The sequence below is a fragment of the Melanostigma gelatinosum genome (genome assembly GCF_949748355.1).
Source record: "Melanostigma gelatinosum genome assembly, chromosome: 9".
NCBI lineage: Eukaryota > Metazoa > Chordata > Actinopteri > Perciformes > Zoarcidae > Melanostigma > Melanostigma gelatinosum.
In genome coordinates this window covers 17,186,735-17,211,192 of record NC_136642.1, presented here as the reverse complement: position 1 = coordinate 17,211,192, position 24,458 = coordinate 17,186,735, and the positions used below count along the sequence as shown (strand labels likewise).

Sequence of the window (24,458 nt, the reverse complement as noted above, 5' to 3'; positions counted from 1 at the left end):
CTGAATGATGCAATGCGTCTGGTGGAATATTTCACACAAAATATTGATTTGAAAATGATTTTATTGCAAAAGTGAAGACTTGTTGACAGTTAGCGGGATCATGGCCAAGACATATTAAGGTGAACCCCACATGAAGTTATTTTAAAAGACAAATGGCTTGCTCTGTTCGATTTTATATACCGGTAATAGTGATTTTAGATTTTAGACATGATCTCCTGGCGTGAAATAAACTTATTTTTTACTTTCTTCATATATATATATTCATAATGTATATATATATATACATTGGGTAGAACAATTCTCATACAATACACGTTCAAATGAAAATCTACAATAATCTAAACATTAAATGATGCAAAAGTTAAAATATAGAAATAACATAGAATTTATATAAAATATAATAAAATAGATAGTATATGAACATAGTATCTATTAAAGAATAGTATTACATAGGAGTGATGTTGGGTGCGTGATTAATGAGGTTCAGTAAAGTTAGTTCTGTAGTTTCTAGTGTAAGTTTAACTGGATGGCCACCGCTCCACCAGTCTGTTAATAGTAAGGTGCTCGTAGTATCACAAAGTCCAAACCAAAGGACATGTCATATTCAGATCTATGTGTAGAATGCATTTGAGCTTTCGGTCTAACAGACCTACATTAGAGCATGCAGGATTCAACTGGACAGGCAGGAAAAACAACCAATCCCATTCCAATCATTGTATGCAACACACTTGTGCAACTCCCTGGTGGTAGAAGCTCCACCACCTGGGAACTGCAGCCTTTGGCCCAATCCCTAAGGCCTTAAACCCTGAACACAGATGGAAGCTACACTGGCACAACACAGAAAAAGGGGTGGAGCACAGTTCATATAGAAAAAACACTTACGATCAGGAAGGCACACTATAGCAGTATCATACAATTTCACCACATATTAAATGGGCTTTTAGAGGGATCAGGCTTGAGCCACTGTCAATCAGATATCTCCAGATCTTTAAGAAAAAAAACCCCTCTAAAAACAAAAATAGAACAAAGGGCTGGGCCCTAAAAGACACAAGATTCCCCAACGGCTGAGCATTAGGAATTTTACCTCTCCGGTTTTGCATGCCGAAGTAAGACAATTGTGGTTTGTATTCATTCAATCAAGCTCTACATAGATCTGCACTCTAATGAGTTCACTTTTCTAGTCTTAATCATGTTTCGTGTTTTTTAAATCAATAAAGGGCTTTTTGTCATATGCGTAACATTAAAACCAAATTTTGTTGCAGTTAGCACCATTGTCCTACTTGCCTTGATTAATATTTCTACAGCTCTTTCCCTCTCTGTCTCTGCTATGGCTGATGATCAATCCAGGCTCCACGGCAGAGAGAAGCTCTCGCCCTCCAGCTCTTTGCGAATGACCGATGTCAATCTGGCCAGTTGCTCTGGGCTGAAATGGTTTTTCCAGTCTCCCGCAACACCTAATACAAACACACACACACACACACACACACACACACACACACAGACCAAGACAGTCACGTGAACGCAGCGAATCCCTGATGTGAAAGAAAATCAACAAAAAATGCAGTCAGACAGTTTTTGCTGAGACTGGAAATCCACTAACATATCCGATTTAATCTCACTCCTTACTCCTAATAATCCAATCTGAGCCTCACCTTTTCTCAGGAATGGAGATATGTCGGAGTTCATGTATTTCTTAGGGACCAGGCTGAAGTTGGACATGTTGTTGTTCTTCATGCTCCTGAAGGAGCAATGTTCTGCTATCTTCTGAATGGCTTCTTCACTCAGTTTACGGCCCAGGAAGTCTGAAATACGCCTGATAGCTGCAGGGAGGTCCTAAAAGAGCGGCACATTTATGTAAAAGCAACGGGTGTTTGCTTTCATCTTATAATGCACAGTCTCTAATGAAGAATCTTCTGCATGATCTCTACAATGAGGGCTCGTTGTGAAGCCCCCGATGATGATGAAGTTTGACTGGTCATATTTAAGAAGCATCTCATTGCTGTAGCTTTAATTATGCTTCGTCTACACGGGAGGCTTTTAAGCAGGTTTTTTTCCAGTCGTCAACAATCATTTAGATTTGAATCAATATTGTTATCGACACCGGCCGCGGAAGTTTATTTTCCTCTGTTGTCCGTGCATAACTACAGAAAAAAAATGCGGGAGACCTACACTATATGCTGTGCCTGAACGCCTCCTGTGTAGACACAGACTGATGCTGCTGCAGCTGTGTTACAGATGTGCTCCTTTCACTGCTCACTGTCTCGACATTTTGTTGAACTTCTTTCTATGAAGCCACTGAAACAATGCGATGTGTGTCTTATAACAGTGAACAGTGTAACAGTAGTGTGTTACTGTGCAAAAGAGGCCGCCTTCCATCAGTCAAAATACGAGTAACAATTGTAATGCAATTGCAATATAGCTTAAATATAAACATACAGGTTTTTTTTTTATTATATATTGATTATATTCAGTTTACCTGAACCATTTCTTCATATGTAATGTACATTATTCTGTGTCCCAGATCTGCGCCTCTCCAGCTCTTCACGTGGTCCGTCCATTTTCCAAACAGCACTGCAGACAATAGGGCACAGTGCGTAAACACACTGCTCTACTTTAGTGGACACGACAGACAAAGAGGACTTTCAACAGCTAAAATCTGTCCACGTGGTAATACACCAGAATGCTTAACCACTCTGCTGGAATTCAAACATTTATCAAATTAAACTCTTCTATGTGTTATGAGACCTCTGACCTTTGCCCTTCAGGAATTTCTCTATGAATTCATCAAATGTTCCTGGAGGTTCGAGGAATTCGGCCATCTTATGGTAGTAGTATGAAGACACCACGATGTCCTTAGGGTTCCTCATGACATAGATCACCTACGGCAAAGACACGAGACACTAATTCAATAACACAACAGGTGTTATTTGTATTAACCCTGTTTCTCAGTGTAGAAATATGCTAACGGTATTTACAGGCATTAAACGTATACGTATTATGTGTGTGTGCTCATTTGCAATAGTGTTGCGTGTGTCATAGAGCAAAGGTTTGAATCTCCGGGTGAGGCACTCACGCGCTTCCCGTACAAAGAAGACGCTCTGACACACAGGTGGTTTAAACTATATTGTTTTTAAATCTCCTTTTCTTTTGCCTTATGTTTTGATGCTTTTAATGGTTTTATGTGAAGCACTTTGAATTACCTGGTTGTTGAAATGTGCTATACAAATAAACTTGCCTTGCCTTAAACTCGTAACTAGATGTGTTGTGAAGCGGGTTAGTCTGTGAGATATTGTGTAGCAACCTGTAGGAACAGCACCTTCGCTATCCCTGAGAACGACTGGACTCCCACACACAGTGGCCCCAACCCTGGCGTGTGTGTGTGAAGATAACGGGTCCCTGTGCAGGACAAGGTCAACTCCTCATGAGAATGAATAAAGAAACGGGGAAATGATAGAACGGGGCTCACAAAACACTGTTGCTAGGGATACTTAATCAATTCTTGTGTTTTGTGAAACCATAGATCTATGTTGTTTATGCTTTGATGCTTGACTTATTAAATTGTTAATATATATAGATCGTCTACCGTCTTCTGTTCATCGAATGTAATTCCAATCAAAACGATCTGCGCGGGGTCCTTCTGAAGGTGTAGTCTTTTGGAGTCAGATTATATGGTGGGCTTTTTGCCCGAGGGTAAATCCCCAACATCAGGTACAACGATGCACAGATTGCATCGAAGAGATCACACAGGAATGTCACACAAAGCCTCCACCCTCTTACCTTGGCTTTGGAGGAGTGGAAGGAGGGGGGCATGAGGTGGTAAGGAAAATGTGTGACCAGCCCCCGCGGAGACTTCAATTTATCCACAACCAATGCTAATCTTTTCTCCTCCAGCCAGGGGACCCTGTCCCAGTTCGGAACGGTTTGGATCGGCGTCAGGTCCCCCCCATTCAGAACCAGCGGGAGGATCTCCTGCATCCAGACAGTACCTGGAAAAAACAATTAAACAGCAGATTAAACATAACAAGAATGCTGCAAGTACTTTGTGGTGGCGGGGCGTGTTCAGGCTCAGCTGCAGAGGGGACAGAGTGGGGGAGTGGTTCAGGGAATGGTGCCGGGAAGAGGCTTAATTAGGCGCAGCTGAAATCCATCTTGAATGGTACTTGTGCTCCGAGGACCCAAGAGTTTGTTACATACTTACTTCTACTAGAAGTGAAATACACCAATATGCTGATGAAAGCAACAATACATGGTCAAAAATCAGGACACCTCCCACTTGAGCCCTGTTTTTTTAGCATAGTAGTTGAAATTTTGGCAAATTGGCATAATTTAAAGTATGCCGAATTAGCAATTAGCAGTTACTGTTTGCATTGTATACATGGATGTACAGACAACTATCAATTACATTGATACTGGAGAAAGTTCTGTGGTTGCAAGGAGTGTCCTTACTCTTACTGTGATTTCGAAACAGATTTATGGATATTTATTCGTGATGGACATTGATGACCTCCTCCTAAAGCCTTGGTCCCTGTGAGCCTGAATGGGAATAAGGAGGTATGGCAAGTAAATCAATGAATGAGCAAAAGAGCACATTCCTTTTGTTAGATCCTGGCATACTTCTGGCCCGATACGGGGCTACTTACTGACCCAGCTCTCTATTAAAAGATTGTCGAGCTGGTGTTCTTGCGAGGGAACTCGCCTGGCTCCGCTAAATGCCGTTACTCCCGTCGTCTACCCTGCTTCCTCCGGTCTGAGCGCGCTCGTCCGAGAGACCAGTCCTGGCCCCGGGCGCTCCCACCAGTCGCGTCGGTTATGGCAGCTTCCCTCTTATGGATCCGTGCTCTTGGTTAATGCCAGGTTAGGTTTTAACGGCTAGGATGACTTCTTTCTAAAACCGTAAGGGGTTGTTAAGTGGATTCGGTCTCTAGGATAACCTTTCAGAACTCAGTTGTTAGACATACAATGGCTTTAACTTTTTACTGCCACGAGGAACTTTTTACTACTTGAGCAAATGAATGCACTTGAGAAATTTACTTTAAATGCAGATTAGATATTTATTGCAGGTTATATTTAGTTAGTTTGCAAGGGTTAAGCTACAACTCACATAAAAAGTTACTACACTTGATTCGTTACTTTAATTTTCTTCTTCGATTATACTCATTAGTTTTAGATGCCGAGACGGCTCGGTTGGAGCTGGATGTTCAATGGTGTGATGAAAAGGTTCTTTTGGAGTTGTTAGGAGCGAAGGTCCGGCCGGACCCTCAGTCCTCCTGCTCTCACAGCGAAGTCCGTTCAACAGTCCTCAAAACTCAGTACAAAGTCTTTCTAGGGCTGCTGCGTCTTCTCCGTTGTCCAGTTGTTAAGAATCGAGCAGTGGGGAGAGGAAAACCTCCGTCTTTAAATCTTATTGTCCACGAACAGCGGCCTTCTTTCCGTGAACAGAGACGAAGTCCTCAATACATCAGTTGCGATCGTCCGTATCTCCTCATCAGCGCACTTGGACGGCGCCCGTGTCGAAATCCCAGTTTGCTGTCTGCAAACGTCTCCTTTTATCCATCATTTGGGCTCTGTTCTGCCCCCTCCTGTCCAACACATGATCTCATCTCTCCACCCACTTGAGTGGGCGTTTGGTTCTGAACATGTCCAGACAAGTCCAGGCAAGTCCAGGCTTATCCTATATTATGCCTCTATGACTCATCTCTTGCAACAGTCTTTTCCTAACCACACCCAATAACATCTGTTCCTATCTTCACTCTTTTTGCTAACTCATCCTGACAAAACACTTTTCTTACATCGCAGCTCCGGTCACACAGAACATTTGTTAATCAGTTTTTACATTTGTTAAATCACTCTATGCATTAAACATTTGTTACATATTGATTAAACATTTTGTTATATAATGATCATACACTTTATCTCTTGATTACACTTTATTCTGAGTATATACTTTGTGCTTTTATATCCTGACTCTCCCTTGAATGTGCAAGCATGTTACCGAGGCAGCTCTGTGGGCTCAACTCTTCTTGACACCCCCTTCTTGAGGTCTCAGGCTGCCGCATTGTGCCCCAAGTAATCCTCTAGGAACTCATCGTCGTCCTCGGCGGTGATGATGAGAACGTCGTCTTCTGGTGATGATGGCTCTGATCCTTGTTTCCAGCTGTCGATCACCACCAGGCCATCCAGGCCTGGTGACTGGAAATCCAGGAGGGTGTCGTCATCTTTGGCATCCTTCAGCTGCTCGTCCAGGCTCAGTACTAGGGCTATCACATTCTGGTCCAGAATGCTGTCTGGGGAGAGGGAAGCTGGGGTAGGGACTGGGCTGGTTGATGCTTCGTCCTCGGACCCGCGATAAACCACTAATCCTTCAGGGATAACCTCCACCAGCTCTCCGCAATTCTCGTCGTATCCCCACATCCCCATCAGATTTGGTATTATTCCTACGGTCTCCGTCTGGCTGGCCATGTCTCGGTGTTCCACACTCGTGATGCTTGCTGCGTCGTTATCTTCTTCTGGAGTTGGTACGCGGTACAGCACCGCGGGCAGGCGTGGTCAAATGACGACGAAGCGGCCATCGGTGAGGTGGGTGGTGGACACTCGGGTGCCATCAGGGTACTCCCATATTTTTGTATATACTGGGCAGTATATACCGTCAGTGTAGAGCAGGACCCCTGGTGAGGTTCTCTCAGCGGAACTCCACACGGCTTTTGCCTTTGTCTCTACTTCCATACAGTCGACCACATTCATTGCAGGTATATAAGGGGTACGTCCCTTGCAGAAGATGCCGCTGGCTGCTCCTATCGGGAATTGCCCCAGGTAGCACTGGGTGCACCATAGGGCCTGGGTTACCTCCCACAGGTGCAATATCTGCTCCGGGGGATCCCACAGCAGATACAGTGGGCATCCTCCTGAATGATGTTGAACACAAAGACTTCATTAATTATTACATTTTCAGTGAGTTTTTACAAGCAAAGCTAGCAAGCAGGGGGTGGTCTTATTTTCATTCTTTTTTAAGGCCCCCTCTCAGCATTGGAGCGCTTTGTAGAGCGCCTTTCAGCCAGAGAATGCAGCCATGGAGATGCCAACACCATTGGAGGAGGTGTTAGGCCTGGGCTTGTAGGCCCATCCCTTCTTGGAAACAGAGGCTCATACATCATGAGCCAAGCTGCTATCCCGATCGATGATTCAGAACCCACCCAGTAGATGGCGACAGTTATGCCCCAACCTATGCCCCAAAGAGCAATGGCGCCGATCTTGTGGAGCCAACGCCCTCTTCCTCTTTCCTTCATAGCCATGGTCATGACCACGAGATACGCCAGGGCTGCAAACACCATCATGGCCTCGACGATTGCCGAGACCAGCTTCAGGGGGTTGTAGAAAACTGCAGCGACGTCGATTCCCAACCAGATGATCACCATTCCGGCCTTTACTAGACCGAAGCGAGTGGAGTCGATGTGGACTCTCCCTAGGAGGTAAGTAGCGAACCAGGACAGGGTGAGCCACATTGATCCTCGATAGATGTTTTCAATCACTGTTTTCAGACACCCTACAGCTAGGGCTAGTATTCTTAGCGGCTGATCTATGGACACTTTTGCCCATGCAACAGTAGAAGAACCATATGATCTCAAGGACCCAAAAGTCCAGTTCGGTTAATCGGATCACTGGCCTGCAGATGCGTGCTGCGTCAGAGGAGTTCTGGAATGCTTCAGTTATACTCACTCCGAAGGTGGTCATTTCTGAAGGTTCAGTGGTTGTGGTGTTGGTGGCGTTGATCATCTTGGCTATTTAGGATAATTCGTTCTTATTTCAGTATGAGGCTCTTGGTTGAGGTTCCGGGTCTGCAATGGCTATGGCGCTCCAGTGGTTCACCCTTTATAGGTGGGTCGACTCCTCCCTTGTCCGTGGGAGGAGTCTCTCCTTCACTTCTCCTTTTTCCTTCAACTTCCCCTTAAAGCACGAGGCAACAGTGGCTGCTACCCCGCCCTTAATGGCGGCACAGATTATTAGGCCCACGATCACAATTCCAACTATCATCATCAAATAAGGCCAAAGCCAGGAGAACAAACTCCCCATCCAGCCCCTTATGACCGTGAATCCTTCTCCAATCTTCCCTGCCAATTCTTCCACTACGATGGTTGCGGTCCCGACCATGGAGGCTCCTGTTAGTTCGATCCTACTGCACTCGTGTTCTCGTCGGCCGCTCCCGCAACTCAGCCAGTGTTCTTCTGGCTCGTAGCACATTCCGTTCCCATAGAGGCGGTTAGCCCCTACCCATTCAAATCCTTTGTCTTCTTTACCCTCGCAGAGGCTTTTCCTGAAGGCGTGGCCCTCAGCTAGAAAGACTGTAGGGTCGGTTACTGGGGGAATGATTTGGCCGTTCACATTTACTCTGTCTTTCATGCGATGGCACAGGATTAAGTTGGTACAGCTGCTGGTCAGAGGCCCTGACCGTATCCATTTTTTGTCTGTACCCTTCACCCAGGTTACTTCTTGCACGTGGGTTTCATATTCTGCTCCATAGTGTGTCTGGCAATGGTCTTTCCATCCTGGCACAGTCTCACAATGTCCCCCGGCCAGGCTGATGTTGCAGGTCGTGTTTCCTCGGTTGCATTCCATCTTCCAGGGCCGCGGGCCTATATATGGTTCTGGTCGGCTCCAAACCCCAGGCCAGATGTCTCTTTCTTTCGAGTATACTGTGGCCAGGTACTGATACTTCACCCAGTAGTTTGTGGTTTGAGTTAGACATGGCACCACCCATTCTAACACTTCATCCTTCTGTATGCCCCACCAGGTTGAGCTGTCGTCCCTGGTGTGGGCCTCTTTCCATGCCTGCAGGGTTCCTTTGATCGTCTGATTCGTTGTCAGGCCCGTGCAGTCATATAGCCACGTTCCCCAAGCCCGGTACCACTCTTGCCAGAGTGTGCATCTCGGGGAGGCGCCGTCGGCTAGATACTCTGTTCCATTCAGAGCGTTGAACATTTTGGCGGTCACACAAGTGTCAATTTTTTGGAAATCCCCTCTTGGGACTGTCATCAAATCCTCGGGTTTTGGCAGTTTTTGTACATACATATCGGTTGTCCTTGGTCCCAAAAGGCCGTAGCTTGCTCTGGAGTATCCCTGCTTGAAGGCCCCCTTGAAATGGGTTAGCGGGGTTATCCATATCCATGGCAGGGTGTTGTTGAGCTACTCCTCGTGCTGGGCATTAGGTAGGGGTAGATAGATGTTCTTATGAGCCTGATACTGTGGTTTGTTAACCGGAGTTATTACGAAGTAATTCTGACCTTCGCAATAAAAGAACACATTCCAGAAGCACTTATCTAGGAGAGGGAGCTTGTTTGTTTTACAATGCTTCATCCATATCCTGCTCCTATTTCTCCGAAGACTGTCACTCGGCTTGAATCGTGGCGGGGGCGGCTGCCATTCTTTGTCCTCTTGAGCCGTAGGTAGTATTTCCTCTTCTTCCTCCTGCGTGACATTGACGGCTCGGCTGGTGATGTTGTTCTGCTGGTAGTTGGTGGTGTTACCTAGTGGCTTCACTTTAACTTTAAACCGCCGTGGTTTACGTCGCGGTGGTGTGGCCTCACAGGTGAGATTGTAGTGTCCCCAGAACATTCCTTCTGCCGGTAAAATCGTCAAACATGTATCATTGCGGTGGCTCGCTGCATATGTTACCTCGGGTTTCCAGTATCCCTCGTTCCCTTGCTCTGCCCATGAGACACATGCCCATGAACAGTACCAGCCTGGGACACCGTTTTTGGGGTAGATCCAATTACACTGTGCCGTTTTTTCGTCTTCTGCTTTCTTCATCATTATTGTAATCTTCATCTCCGCTCCCAGCGTAGATACGTCATCTATCCTCCATGTCGAATTCTCTATTACTCTCTGGAATTCACCTGCCCAGTCTGCTTCTTCACCCGTCTCGTTGATTTTCTGTTCCCAGATAGTCATCCACGCGATGATGGTAGCTGTCAGGTTCGGTGCCGTCCCACCCCCTTCTTGGACTTGACTGGTTGCATTAGACCCAACCTCAAGGTCCAACTGGGGCGAGGTGCTCCTCCATCCAGTGAGTTGGGAGAGAACGATCGTTCCAGATTCAACCGTCCAGCATGTCTGGTCGAACCTCTTTGTGGTAGTGTGGGACACCCTTACATGAGTGAGGGCCCATGGGACACTACCATAGTAGTACAGTATAGCCAGGACGATGCTCAGTCCTGTTAGTACTGCTACTACTTTAGCCATTAAGCAAATCCATAGTCGTTTTCCATTCCTTGGTCGTTCACTTGATTGGTCCAGTCGCTTGCCTTGTCGTTTTAATGATGCGGGGGTAAAGGTTGAGGAGCGCCTAAATTCTTGAACCCTCCCATGTAGAAGTGGGAGATCCATGGTGCGCGACTCTGCAGTGTGATGACCGGTAGCACCGGGTCCGGAGGCGGAGCGGTACAGCCGGAGCGGAGGCTCGGGGGAGAGTCAGGATCGTACTGAACAATCTTACCCTTCAGGAGCTGGTGATATAGTACCGATGGGTGTCGGCCAATGCTGACGTCCAGCCCCCTCCACACCCACTTGTAATAGGTGACTACTAACGAGAAGGGGCGTGGGAGGGGTCCAATGCAATCCCCATCCGCATCAGCACTCAACCCAAGCCATACGTACGCCTCCCTGTCCTCCGGGCTGGCAAGGTTCCGGACTTGAGCGAGAGCTGCGTATAATGGCTGGCCGTCCTCCATCTGGAGCTCCGTCACTTTAGCCCACAAATCTGAGCGATTCACCTGCGCGTGCATCCAATTTTGCGTTTTGGTAGGAGGCAAATCCCTCATGCGCAGGCCCGGGTCCGGGTTCGGTGGGCCTAGGCTCGGCAGGTGGTAACTCACTGTACGCAACTGCATGTCTTGGTTCTCAATAACACAGCGCTCTGTTTTTCACGTGGAGCGCTGTGCGGCGCTGCATGATCGGGCTGTTGGTCCAGATCAACATATTCGTCTTGCAAATAATCAGCATAGTTAGGACCCCACCGCAACTTCAGCATTTTGCCTTTCACGTTGATGAAAGCGGTATTTAGGATCCAGGGGGACAGGTCAGGACAACAGAGGACCGGCTGCATCATCCATGGAGATGTCCACCGGACCATGGCTCTGTCGTACTGGAGATCCCATCCTGTGCGAAAAGTTGTCTGTAAATCCAACTTCCCTGGTACAGTCAGGTCCGGGGAGCGCTTATAAGCTCCGGATCCACAGTAAACTTGCTGCAGTATATTTAGGAACAGTCGACTGAGAAGATTAAAACCCCACTGACTCAAGAGGGAGAATACCACAGAGACGTACTGTGGGGGTGTCCCAGACTAAAGATGCACATAGTTGAATCTGATTGGTCAAGTCTTGCCTAAAGTGTTTTCTCAATGATCCATATTCTCATTTGAGACATTGGCTTCCGGTTACACCAAACAAACCCCAATTAAACATTTTGTCGTCTTGACTTGGCAAAATAATTTATTTTATAATAGATGTTTCATACAAGACAATATAGAATAAACATTCAAAGATCCTTTACCATTATAAAATGAGCATTTTAATGACAAAGTGCAAAACAACATCCATGCAAAAGTAAAATATAATGTTTAACAATTGGATCAAATATAAATAACAAATAATAAGATAATCTTTTGGCTAAACAATTTCACAATGTTGGCAAATCAAATTAAAGCCTGGTTAGATTAATTAATACATTTTTTCATGAATTAACAAAACAAATAAAACAAAAGTCAGAATAGATCGCAGGATGCATAACAAATAGTTATTACACTGCAGAGACCTAACAGGCTCCAAGCACAGCAGTGGGCTTGTAGGCTGAACGATTTCACAATTTTCAAAAAACTAATTAAACCCAAATAAAAGGATTTAAAATCACCTCTGGCTACCTGATCAAAAGAAAACAGACCTGTGTGTGCTTGATTCTTTTGCGCTCCTTGTTTTGAGCACAATAAAACCTGCTTCAGAGAACGGCACACAGGTGGACGGGGATGCTCTGGACAGCTTTGGGTATTTCTCCTCAATGTTTTTTCACCATTGCAGCGGTACACATTGGGGCTGTTGCTGCACTTGATGAGCTGTCGTCAATCAGATACTGCAGGAACATCTGGAGAGAGAAAAATATATATATCTTATAAGCCCAGCCAAGATGCTGCTCTGATGGTCTCGCTAATTTGGATGGTGCCACCCACTCTACGGAACATTTGACTTTGAGTGTAACTTGTGTTAGAAATTTGAGCATAGAACTGTGTGTTTAGTAGCTATAATAAAAGTGTTCAATGATTCACATTTAAGAATTCATAATTAGTCATAATCATAAGGGTTTTGGAAATGCATAATTAAGATAAGCATAAAGTGTTTTAGGATTAGTAGCTAGAAGTAGAATTTGAGACATGAAGCTTTTGCCAAAGTTGCACGTTTATACTGAAGGATTATCATAGAAGGGATTAAACCGTAACAGACGGTCATTGAATGTGTTAGTAAACTCAGGGACAGACAGGCGAATACACTCCTGGGAGTTAGCCAATAGGAATCGGGATAAACGGAAGAGGAGGTGTTTCGAACGGATGTGGGTGGTTTAATTTCAAGTCTTTTGCTCTCTCGCGTGATGGCTCTCAGAGGACTGACAGGTTTTATACCTGAGGAGCTGAGTTGAGTTTTTTGCAAACAGGGTTTTATTGATTTAATATTTCATGAAATAGTGTACTTCACTGTAAATAATGTGCTTGCATCAGTGGGATTAAATTCCTTTTAATTGTAAACCAGTCTTGGTAGATTTCTTATTGCAGCGTGTCGACTGTACAAAGCAGCCGGACACATGCTCTGGCCTCCTCGCTGTGGAACAGACTCAAACTTCCACACTTGTGTTAAATGTTAAATTATGTATCCGGTTATCATAACGTGTGTAAGTTCAACCGGCTGACCTGCAACACAAACAGTAAAACAACGTAATAATGGCAAAACTTACAGCTTGCGGGTCTGAAGTTGGGTCACAGACATTTGGTATCGATCCATTCTTGAGCTTCAGTTTTAAAGTGCGTTGACCCTCATCGAAAAAGAGTTTTCCAGTCGTTGTGAGGACATTTCAGTCAAAAATAAAGTTACACTTCTGGGTCCTCACATCATCAGATGATGGGAATACATGAAGACTTCTCTTGCGGAACTTTAGAGTCACAGCTCATTGAAGAGAACATGTAGAAGCATTCCACACTGTGAACTAACCCTTTCTAGCAGAGGTATCAATACATAACACAACTATTCTGCAACTCTGTTACGTCTAACTCACAGTGTCATCAGCAGAGCGATCAATGACACCCTGTCAGAGAAACTGCACCACAAATGACAGAAGTATGCACACATGTTACTCTAAACGTCAAGTTGCCCTGTGAAGCTGGCGGTGAGCCTGAACGTTTCACAGAAACACTGACCTGATTTCGGGTACACGACAACCGTGACGTCCTCGTCTTGAAACGTGAACTCCTGCGCGAACTTCAAGCTCTCTACGGAGTGAGCGTCTTTAGGAAGCATAAGCCCGCGATGCAGCAGATACATTTTTTCAGAAGACATCGTGTTGCGAGCAATAACACAGAGCTACTGAAAGCTGCAAAGCGCAGATCAAACACGGAGAGAGGCGGCTCTGCAGCTGCTGCGTTCAGGTACGTGGGGGAAAAATCGTAACTGACACATAATCGCACATGGAAAGATCATACAAAATACAAAAACTTCATGACCCCACGATCTTCGGCTTCCAAACTCCTCCCATGTGTATTTCTTATCATTGATTTGTGTTACTCTTACTTCAAGTATAAATTATTTAACAGAGCACAAATGCTTTAAAGTGCTGCCGCATCGCTCAGATATCTAGACCAGGGATTCCCAAAGTGGGGTGCGCGCACCCCTGGGGGTGCGCGAGCTGCCTCTAGGGGGTGCGCGAGAGGAAAAGTGTAATGGCGGTCTGATGGTGTAATAATATTAAATATTAAAAAAAAATGTAATTTTAATTTAAAAACTGTCAGGTGGGACATCTGAAGCTATCAGTCGTAAAAGAGGAGAGGGACAGAGAGAGAGAGAGGAATCGGAGGCGAGGGGAACGGAGAGGTGCGTTATTGGGGAGAGACCGGGAGAAGAAATCGAGCCAGAGTCAGAGGAAGATGAGACGGAGGAAGGAGGAAGGGATTGCACAGACAAATCGGGAGCACATCGGCCCATCGCGGAGTCAAGGTGAAAAAAGAGGAAACGAGAGTGAGCATCAGACTGGGAAAAAAAGAGGAAATATGATGAAAAGTATGTGTGTCTGGGCTTCACTTGGATTGGCAACGCAGATTCCCCAAAGCCACAGTGCGTGGTGTGCAGTGAGGTTCTGGCTAACAGTCTGAAGCTCTTATTTACGTCGCCACCTGAACACCAAGCATGCCAGTGCAAGTCAAAAGCCCCTTACATTCTTTATATCGAAATTGGAGGAATTACAAAACAGCCAAAACAACTGCAGTCTCATTCATGTGTTGGGTCTATAAATGACGCACTACGGGCTTCATATCTGGTTACAGAAGAGCGAGAAAGGGGCTACCGCACACAATCGCCGAAGACGTGAGCTTGCCAGCTGCCAGAGAGATGGTGGAATGTATGATTGGGGAGAAAGAAGCAAAAAAGTTGGACATGATCCCGGTGTCCAACAACACTGTGTCGCGCCGCATCGATGCTTTGTCCGAAGACATCCTGGCTACATTAGTCGCTCATTAATTGTAAATTAAATGTGATAATCTGCCTCTGAGCCTGTGCGTGTGTGCTCGCGATCCGTATTGCTCTTTAAAAGTGACGCCTTGTGTCACTGAAAGTTATTGAAACTTTGTTGCAGTGTTTCAGGGCGTTTTCACACCTTCAGTTTGTTTGCTTTGTTCTGATTCAGGGATTAATATGATACAATGTTGCAGTTGCTCCTTTGTTCGGTTTGTGTTCACACTGCAACATTTAACAGCGGACTAAATCTTGTAAACAAATGCCACGCGCGAGCAAACTGTTCTCTCATTGGTCCGATTCTTATGCTATGAAGGCTTAAAAGGCTCTGTTGCTTCTTTTTTTTTTTTTTTTTATTAATGGGGGGGGGGGGGGGGGGGTGCGCGAACCCGGTCGGGATGTAGAAGGGGGTGCGCGGCCTAAAAAGTTTGGGAACCGCTGGTGTACAGCATATTGTTAACACTTAAGGTGCAGAAAAGGAAAGGGTGCAGTTCTAAACTATTTCGAAGTCTCTGTGTGGATAGATAAAAAGAGCTCTTCTCCTACTCTAAGATGGCAGTTTCTGCCCTAATCTGGTGGTTTAAGCAAGCGTTACTTTCAGGGCCACTGTATCTGTTCCTATCGTACGAACGGGTGACGGAATGCCCCATTCGGCGTTTTTGACCTACTTACAGTGACCTCACAACTCCGCAATATAAGCTTTACAAGTATAGCGCATATTATTTAACAGTGAATGAATATATTTTATTTACATTATTGACAAATGAATGCTCCAGAACATTCACTTTTACTACAATATGAATGTTGTTTTAATAATGATAATAATAATAATATTGCTTTACTGTTGCTTTGTCCTTAATTCAATTTGTTTATGAAATACCTTGTACGTCTGTGTGACATCAGTCCAGATAATGTGTCTCTCTGTCCTTTAGATCGAACACACAAGTTTTTCTCTGGTGAACCACTGGTTCTCCCTGTTTGCACTCACGTCAACTGACTCAGAGCTATTTAGCTGTTTTAGACACAGACAAGATTTATTTATATTTTTTATTTGATTCAACCTTTATTTTTCCAGGAATATTTCCCATTGAGATTCAAAATTTATTTTTTGAGGGACTCCTTGCCAAGATGGCAGTCTAAAAAGTGTCATATAAAAGAACAAACAGTGGGCTTAAAACAGCAAAAAAAGGAAGAAGAAATGGTTACTATATGTAGTTGTTTTTTTCTCAGGTATAATTACGAAACAGACGCTTTAATTGTCTAGATATCTGAGCGATGCGGCAGCACTTTAAAGCATTTGTGCTCTGTTAAATAATTTATACTTGAAGTAAGAGTAACACAAATCAATGATAAGAAATACACATGGGAGGAGTTTGGAAGCCGAAGATCGTGGGGTCATGAAGTTTTTGTATTTTGTATGATCTTTCCATGTGCGATTATGTGTCAGTTACGATTTTCCCCCCACGTACCTGTACGCAGCAGCTGCAGAGCCGCCTCTCTCCGTGTTTGATCTGCGCTTTGCAGCTTTCAGTAGCTCTGTGTTATTGCTCGCAACACGATGTCTTCTGAAAAAATGTATCTGCTGCATCGCGGGCTTATGCTTTCTAAAGACGCTCACTCCGTAGAGAGCTTGAAGTTCGCGCAGGAGTTCACGTTTCAAGACGAGGACGTCACGGTTGTCGTGTACCCGAAATCAGGTCAGTGTTTCTGTGAAACGTTCAGGCTCACCGCCAGCTTCACAGAGCAACTTGACGTTTAGAGTAACATGTGTGCATACTTCTGTCATTTGTGGTGCAGTTTCTCTGACAGGGTGTCATTGATCGCTCTGCTGATGACACTGTGAGTTAGACGTAACAGAGTTGCAGAATAGTTGTGTTATGTATTGATACCTCTGCTAGAAAGGGTTAGTTCACAGTGTGGAATGCTTGTACATGTTCTCTTCAATGAGCTATGACTCTAAAGTTCCGAAAGAGAAGTCTTCATGTATTCCCATCATCTGATGATGTGAGGACCCAGTAGTGTAACTTTATTTTTGACTGAAATTCCAACATTGTGAAATTGTTTAGCCAAAAGATTATCTTATTATTTGTTATTTATATTTGATCCAATTGTTAAACATTATATTTTACTTTTGCATGGATGTTGTTTTGCACTTTGTCATTAAAATGCTCATTTTATAATGGTAAAGGATCTTTGAATGTTTATTCTATATTGTCTTGTATGAAACATCTATTATAAAATAAATTATTTTGCCAAGTCAAGACGACAAAATGTTTAATTGGGGTTTGTTTGGTGTAACCGGAAGCCAATGTCTCAAATGAGAATATGGATCATTGAGAAAACACTTTAGGCAAGACTTGACCAATCAGATTCAACTATGTGCATCTTTAGTCTGGGACACCCCCACAGTACGTCTCTGTGGTATTCTCCCTCTTGAGTCAGTGGGGTTTTAATCTTCTCAGTCGACTGTTCCTAAATATACTGCAGCAAGTTTACACCTTACAAATGACATAACGCTTAGTAAATCTTTAAACCTGGTCTTCAAGTCCTCTGAAGGACCAGCACATGATTTAGGATACGACTTTCAATTCAGAGTTGCCTTTAATGATGCACAAGGAGAAAAGGGCCTTGCCAGCGAGACACTTGGGAGCAACGTGTAGGCTACCAGAGTCTCCTGCTGAATCTGCTTGAAGTCCTTGATCTGAGCAGTTTTATGTCCATCTGTACATCCGTTCCTGCTGCATTGTCATGGTCTCTGGGGGCACTCCATGGAGAGCTTAGAGTATGCCCAAAATCTCTCTGTGGAAGACACCAGTGTTTGTTATGACTTAACCCAAATCACAAACATATACAGAAAATGATACAGATTCAATAGTCTGTCTCCCTCAAATGTACAATCTGTTTGCCTCATTGCATGTAATGATTCATTTTTATGTAAAGCAAAGTGTGTTATCTATTAAATTATAGGTTAATATTTTATCAAAGTTATTGCTTCACAGAGACATTAGCAGGACACCACTGCAGCCAAACTGTTGCACTTTCACAGGATTTTGGCTGACACAGCACATAAGAAATGGTCACACAGTGTCAACTCGGACCCTTCGTTCCAAACCAATCATTTCCCAGCATGTGTGAACGGTGGTGAGAGTTAATGAAGGCAGTCACTACACAACCAAATTGATTTAAGCTCCGCCATGTGGTTTTATTTAACCATAATATGTCTTGCTTGCACGTGAAAGTCATTGGTGAGCCATGCTGACATTGTTTCCTATTGGCTTGAGGATTTTCTTTGAAGAATTTTAACCGTGGTTGAGATTGTGTGCTTGTTATTAGGGTAAGACATGCACATAGTTTAGTGTGCTTAGAAAGGAATGTGCTCTTTTGCTCATTCATTGATTTACTTGCCATACCGCCTTATTCCCATTCAGGCTCACAGGGACCAAGGCTTTAGGAGGAGGTCATCAATGTCCATCACGAATAAATATCCATAAATCTGTTTCAAAATCACAGTAAGAGTAAGGACACTCCTTGCGACCACAGAACTTTCTCCAGTATCAATGTAATTGATAGTTGTCTGTACATCCATGTATACAATGCAAACAGTAACTGCTAATTGCTAATTCGGCATACTTTAAATTATGCCAATTTGCCAAAATTTCAACTACTATCTGCTAAAAAAAACAGGGCTCAAGTGGGAGGTGTCCTGATTTTTGACCATGTATTGTTGCTTTCATCAGCATATTGGTGTATTTCACTTCTAGTAGAAGTAAGTATGTAACAAACTCTTGGATCCTCGGAGCACAAGTACCATTCAAGATGGATTTCAGCTGCGCCTAATTAAGCCTCTTCCCGGCACCATTCCCTGAACCACTCCCCCACTCTGTCCCCTCTGCAGCTGAGCCTGAACACGCCCCGCCACCACAAAGTACTTGCAGCATTCTTGTTATGTTTAATCTGCTGTTTAATTGTTTTTTCCAGGTACTGTCTGGATGCAGGAGATCCTCCCGCTGGTTCTGAATGGGGGGGACCTGACGCCGATCCAAACCGTTCCGAACTGGGACAGGGTCCCCTGGCTGGAGGAGAAAAGATTAGCATTGGTTGTGGATAAGTTGAAGTCTCCGCGGGGGCTGGTCACACATTTTCCTTACCACCTCATGCCCCCCTCCTTCCACTCCTCCAAATCCAAGGTAAGAGGGTGGAGGCTTTGTGTGACATTCCTGTGTGATCTCTTCGATGCAATCTGTGCATCGTTGTACCTGATGTTGGGGATTTACCCTCGGGCAAAAAGCCCACCGTATAATCTGACTCCAAAAGACTACACCTTCAGAAGGACCCCGCGCAGATCGTTTTGATTGGAATTACATTCGATGAACAGAAGACGGTAGACGATCTATAAGTATTAACAATTTAATAAGTCAAGCATCAAAGCATAAACAACATAGATCTATGGTTTCACAAAACACAAGAATTGATTAAGTATCCCTAGCAACAGTGTTTTGTGAGCCCCGTTCTATCATTTCCCCGTTTCTTTATTCATTCTCATGAGGAGTTGACCTTGTCCTGCACAGGGACCCGTTATCTTCACACACTGTGTGTGGGAGTCCAGTCGTTCTCAGGTATAGCGAAGGTGCTGTTCCTACAGGTTGCTACACAATATCTCACAGACTAACCCGCTACACAACACATCTAGTTACGAGTTTAAGGCAAGGCAAGTTTATTTGTATAGCACATTTCAACAACAAGGTGATTCAAAGTGCTTCATATAAAACCATTAAAAGCATCAAAACATAAGGCAAAAGAAAAGGAGATTTAAAAACAATATAGTTTAAACCACCTGTGTGTCAGAGCGTCTTCTTTGTACGGGAAGCGCGTGAGTGCCTCACACAGATTCAAACCTTTGCTCTATGACACACGCAACACTATTGCAAATGAGCACACACACATAATACGTATACGTTTAATGCCTGTAAATACCGTTAGCATATTTCTACACTGAGAAACAGGGTTAATACAAATAACACCTGTTGTGTTATTGAATTAGTGTCTCGTGTCTTTGCCGTAGGTGATCTATGTCATGAGGAACCCTAAGGACGTCGTGGTGTCGTCATACTACTTCCATAAGATGGCCGAATTCCTCGAACCTCCAGGAACATTTGATGAATTCATGGAGAAATTCCTGAAGGGCAAAGGTCAGAGGTCTCATAACACATAGAAGAGTTTAATTTGATAAATGTTTGAATTCCAGCAGAGTGGTTAAGCATTCTGGTGTATTACCACGTGGACAGATTTTAGCTGTTGAAAGTCCTCTTTGTCTGTCGTGTCCACTAAAGTAGAGCAGTGTGTTTACGCACTGTGCCCTATTGTCTGCAGTGCCGTTTGGAAAATGGACGGACCACGTGAAGAGCTGGAGAGGCGCAGATCTGGGACACAGAATAATGTACATCACATATGAAGAAATGGTTCAGGTAAACTGAATATAATCAATATATAATAAAAAAAAAACCTGTATGTTTATATTTAAGCTATATTGCAATTGCATTACAATTGTTACTCGTATTTTGACTGATGGAAGGCGGCCTCTTTTGCACAGTAACACACTACTGTTACACTGTTCACTGTTATAAGACACACATCGCATTGTTTCAGTGGCTTCATAGAAAGAAGTTCAACAAAATGTCGAGACAGTGAGCAGTGAAAGGAGCACATCTGTAACACAGCTGCATCAGTCTGTGTCTACACAGGAGGCGTTCAGGCACAGCATATAGTGTAGGTCTCCCGCATTTTTTTTTCTGTAGTTATGCACGGACAACAGAGGAAAATAAACTTCCGCAGCCGGTGTCGATAACAATATTGATTCAAATCTAAATGATTGTTGACGACTGGAAAAAAACCTGCTTAAAAGCCTCCCGTGTAGACGAAGCATAATTAAAGCTACAGCAATGAGATGCTTCTTAAATATGACCAGTCAAACTTCATCATCATCGGGGGCTTCACAACGAGCCCTCATTGTAGAGATCATGCAGAAGATTCTTCATTAGAGACTGTGCATTATAAGATGAAAGCAAACACCCGTTGCTTTTACATAAATGTGCCGCTCTTTTAGGACCTCCCTGCAGCTATCAGGCGTATTTCAGACTTCCTGGGCCGTAAACTGAGTGAAGAAGCCATTCAGAAGATAGCAGAACATTGCTCCTTCAGGAGCATGAAGAACAACAACATGTCCAACTTCAGCCTGGTCCCTAAGAAATACATGAACTCCGACACATCTCCATTCCTGAGAAAAGGTGAGGCTCAGATTGGATTATTAGGAGTAAGGAGTGAGATTAAATCGGATATGTTAGTGGATTTCCAGTCTCAGCAAAAACTGTCTGACTGCATTTTTTGTTGATTTTCTTTCACATCAGGGATTCACTGCGTTCACGTGACTGTCTTGGTCTGTGTGTGTGTGTGTGTGTGTGTGTTTGTATTAGGTGTTGCGGGAGACTGGAAAAACCATTTCAGCCCAGAGCAACTGGCCAGATTGACATCGGTCATTCGCAAAGAGCTGGAGGGCGAGAGCTTCTCTCTGCCGTGGAGCCTGGATTGATCATCAGCCATAGCAGAGACAGAGAGGGAAAGAGCTGTAGAAATATTAATCAAGGCAAGTAGGACAATGGTGCTAACTGCAACAAAATTTGGTTTTAATGTTACGCATATGACAAAAAGCCCTTCATTGATTTAAAAAACACTAAACATGATTAAGACTAGAAAAGTGAACTCATTAGAGTGCAGATCTATGTACACACCCACTGCTGTAGAGCGTGATTGAATGAATACAAACCACAATTGTCTTACTTGTTCACTGTGACATCTATAAAGAGAGACTTCGCAATTATAATTTGGAACTTAGAAATGCAAGGCAGTCATTCTTCTCTGACATCATAACCAAAAACAAGAACAATACACGCGCCTTATTTGCTACCGTCGACAGGCTAACAAACCCTCCAGTGTCGGTAGCTGCTGAACTCCAATCCACCTGGGCATGCAATCAATTTGCCACCTTTTTTACTGACAAAATTCTGAAAATTAGACAAGCAGTCAGTGCCTCCACATCAACCACAGGATATGTGTTGTCCCGATCTCTGAATAACATCCATTCAAATATCATGACACAATTTCATTCAATCAACCTTAGAAGCCTAGAAGACATCATACAACATCTGAAGTCATCCTCCTGCTGCTTGGGTATTCTACCAACACACTTTTTCAAAAATATTTCAAACTGCATGAGCACTGATCTTTTACAAATTGTAAACACATCCCTTCTCTCAGGTGTCTTCCCACAAGCCCTAAAAACTGCAGTTATTAAACCGCTCCTAAAGAAGGCTAGTTTAGACTCCGCAACGATGAAAAATTATAGGCCAATATCAAACCTCCCATTTTTAAGTAAAATAATTGAAAAAGCGGTTTTCCAACAGCTGACCGACTTCTTGGCCGTAAATAACTGCTTTGATGTTTTCCAGTCAGGCTTTCGACAGCACCACAGCACTGAAACTGCTCTTGTTAAGGTCTTCAACGACATCCACTTGAACATAGACAATGGCAGAAGTTCAGTCTTAGTGTTACTAGATCTCAGTGCTGCATTCGACACGGTCGACCATGCCATACTCCTAGAAAGACTAAACATCTGGGTGGGACTCTCTGGCACAGCACTTAACTGGTTTGAATCCTACTTGAAGGGCCGAGAATACTTTGTGTTTGTAGCTGATTACACATCAGAGCTGACTAAAATGACATGTGGTGTTCCCCAAGGTTCAATACTGGGGCCTCTTCTGTTCAACATCTACATGCTTCCACTAGCTCAGATTATGGAAAGCAACAAAGTGTGTTATCATAATTATGCAGACAACACACAAATCTACATAACTATGTCACCAGGGGACTATAATCCCATACAAGGGCTGGGTAACTGCATTGAACAAACCAACAACTGGATGTGCCAGAATTTTCTTCAATTAAACAAAGATAAAACAAAAGTAATTGTTTTTGGTACCAAGGACGAACAATTGAAAATCACCGCTCAGCTTCAGTCACTGATGTTAAAACCCACAAACCAAGCCAGAAATCTAGGTGTAGTTATGGATTCAGACCTCAACCTGAACAGCCATATCAAGACAATTACAAAATCAGCCTACTATCACCTGAAGAATATATCAAGGATTAGAGGATTTATGTCTCAACAGGATTTGGAAAAACTTGTCCATGCATTTATCTTCAGCAGACTGGACTACTGTAACGGTGTGTTTACAGGTCTCTGTAAAAAGTCTGTCAGAAAGCTGCAGCTGATTCAGAACGCTGCAGCTCGAGTCCTCACTAAGACCAGGAGGGTGGATCATATCACCCCAGTTCTGATGTATTTGCACTGGCTTCCTGTCCAACAAAGAATTGACTTTAAAATCCTGTTGGTTTACAAAGCACTGAATGGTTTAGGGCCAAAATACATCTCTGATCTGCTGCTACCTTATGAACCATCCCGACCCCTCAGGTCGTCTGGGACCGGTCTACTTTCTGTTCCCAGAGTCAGAACTAAACATGGAGAAGCAGCGTTCAGTTTTTCTGCTCCACATATCTGGAACAAAGTCCCAGAAAGCTGCAGGTCTGCTGAGACCCTCAGCTCATTTAAAGCAAGATTGAAGACTTTTCTGTTTGCTGCTGCCTTTAATTGAACCACATTCAATTAATATATTAATCAATTTCCTGCATTTCTGCATTTTACTACTGTATTTTATTTCTTACACTGTTCTTAATTGCTGTTAAATCTCCTTTTCTTTTGCCTATGTTTTGATGCTTTTAATGGCTTTAAAAGGACTGCACAATATATCGCCATTTCCTCCGGGACCGAGTTCGTGCAAGGCGTACACTATAAAACGCAGATCGGCAGAGATCTTTTCCAGACGTGGTTTGTGTGCGAGTAATTGCAGAATTGCGGCAGTGTATGGTTGATTGCGTGCAGCGTAATGTCTCAGGGAGACATCAATTATTGTTTCAATGTATGTTTTAAATCTCCTTTACTTTTTACGACTGAATTTTATTTCTTACAGTGTCTTTAATTGTTTTTAAATCTCCTTTTCTTTTGCCTTATGTTTTGATGCTTTTAATGGTTTTATGTGAAGCACTTTGAATTACCTTGTTGTTGAAATGTGCGATACAAATAAACTTGCCTTGCCTTGCCTCTGTATGTGCTGAAGGGCAGGTTTTAAAGGATCGGTGTGCTTGCTTCCACAAGCCGACACAAGCCTGCTTGATAAAACTGGATTGGACACATGATCACTGCAATGCCGCAGACGGCAGGAGCGTGTCTTAATGCTCTGAACTTCTCTCTCACAAGTACATTGATTGGAATTGTAGGGGTTCTTTGGGACCTGCCCCCTGAAGAATGCTCTCTGTGTAACTCTGGGTAATGCAGGTATCCAGGATGTGACTGAGGAAGTCCTAAGGACCTTATCTACAACCTAGTTTCCTTGTTAATTCATTCATAGACTGGGTAGGATGGTGCTCCTGATGTCCTACAAGCCCATACCATTAATCTTGTAATGTGTGGATGAACCTGTATGGGCGATGGTTGGTGGAGTCACGCTCTAATTTTCACTGGAATTCACAAGGTCAGGCTATTGTCAATGAGTCACAGCAGCCGCCTCGCTCTGTCGACAGGCAAGCGGGAGTTTT

General features: G+C 43.9%; 2 protein-coding genes across 2 annotated transcripts; one reads left to right on the top strand and one right to left on the bottom strand.

Annotated features, from left to right (window-relative positions):
• On the bottom strand, positions 1-13,775 carry LOC306782185 (sulfotransferase 2B1-like). The gene is made up of 6 exons (XM_079275422.1): positions 13,448-13,775; positions 3,778-3,986; positions 2,753-2,879; positions 2,477-2,571; positions 1,653-1,833; positions 1-1,454 (listed from the first exon to the last, which is right to left on the bottom strand). Exons 1-6 carry the CDS (start codon positions 13,584-13,586, stop codon positions 1,339-1,341), a joined length of 867 nt encoding a protein of 288 aa, XP_079131548.1. The 5' UTR covers positions 13,587-13,775; the 3' UTR covers positions 1-1,338.
• A 2,573-nt stretch (positions 13,776-16,348) lies between these two features.
• On the top strand, positions 16,349-21,584 carry LOC306782292 (sulfotransferase 2B1-like). The gene is made up of 6 exons (XM_079275591.1): positions 16,349-16,450; positions 18,732-18,940; positions 19,816-19,942; positions 20,124-20,218; positions 20,857-21,037; positions 21,224-21,584. Exons 1-6 carry the CDS (start codon positions 16,351-16,353, stop codon positions 21,337-21,339), a joined length of 828 nt encoding a protein of 275 aa, XP_079131717.1. The 5' UTR covers positions 16,349-16,350; the 3' UTR covers positions 21,340-21,584.
• The last annotated feature ends 2,874 nt before the right edge of the window (positions 21,585-24,458 follow it).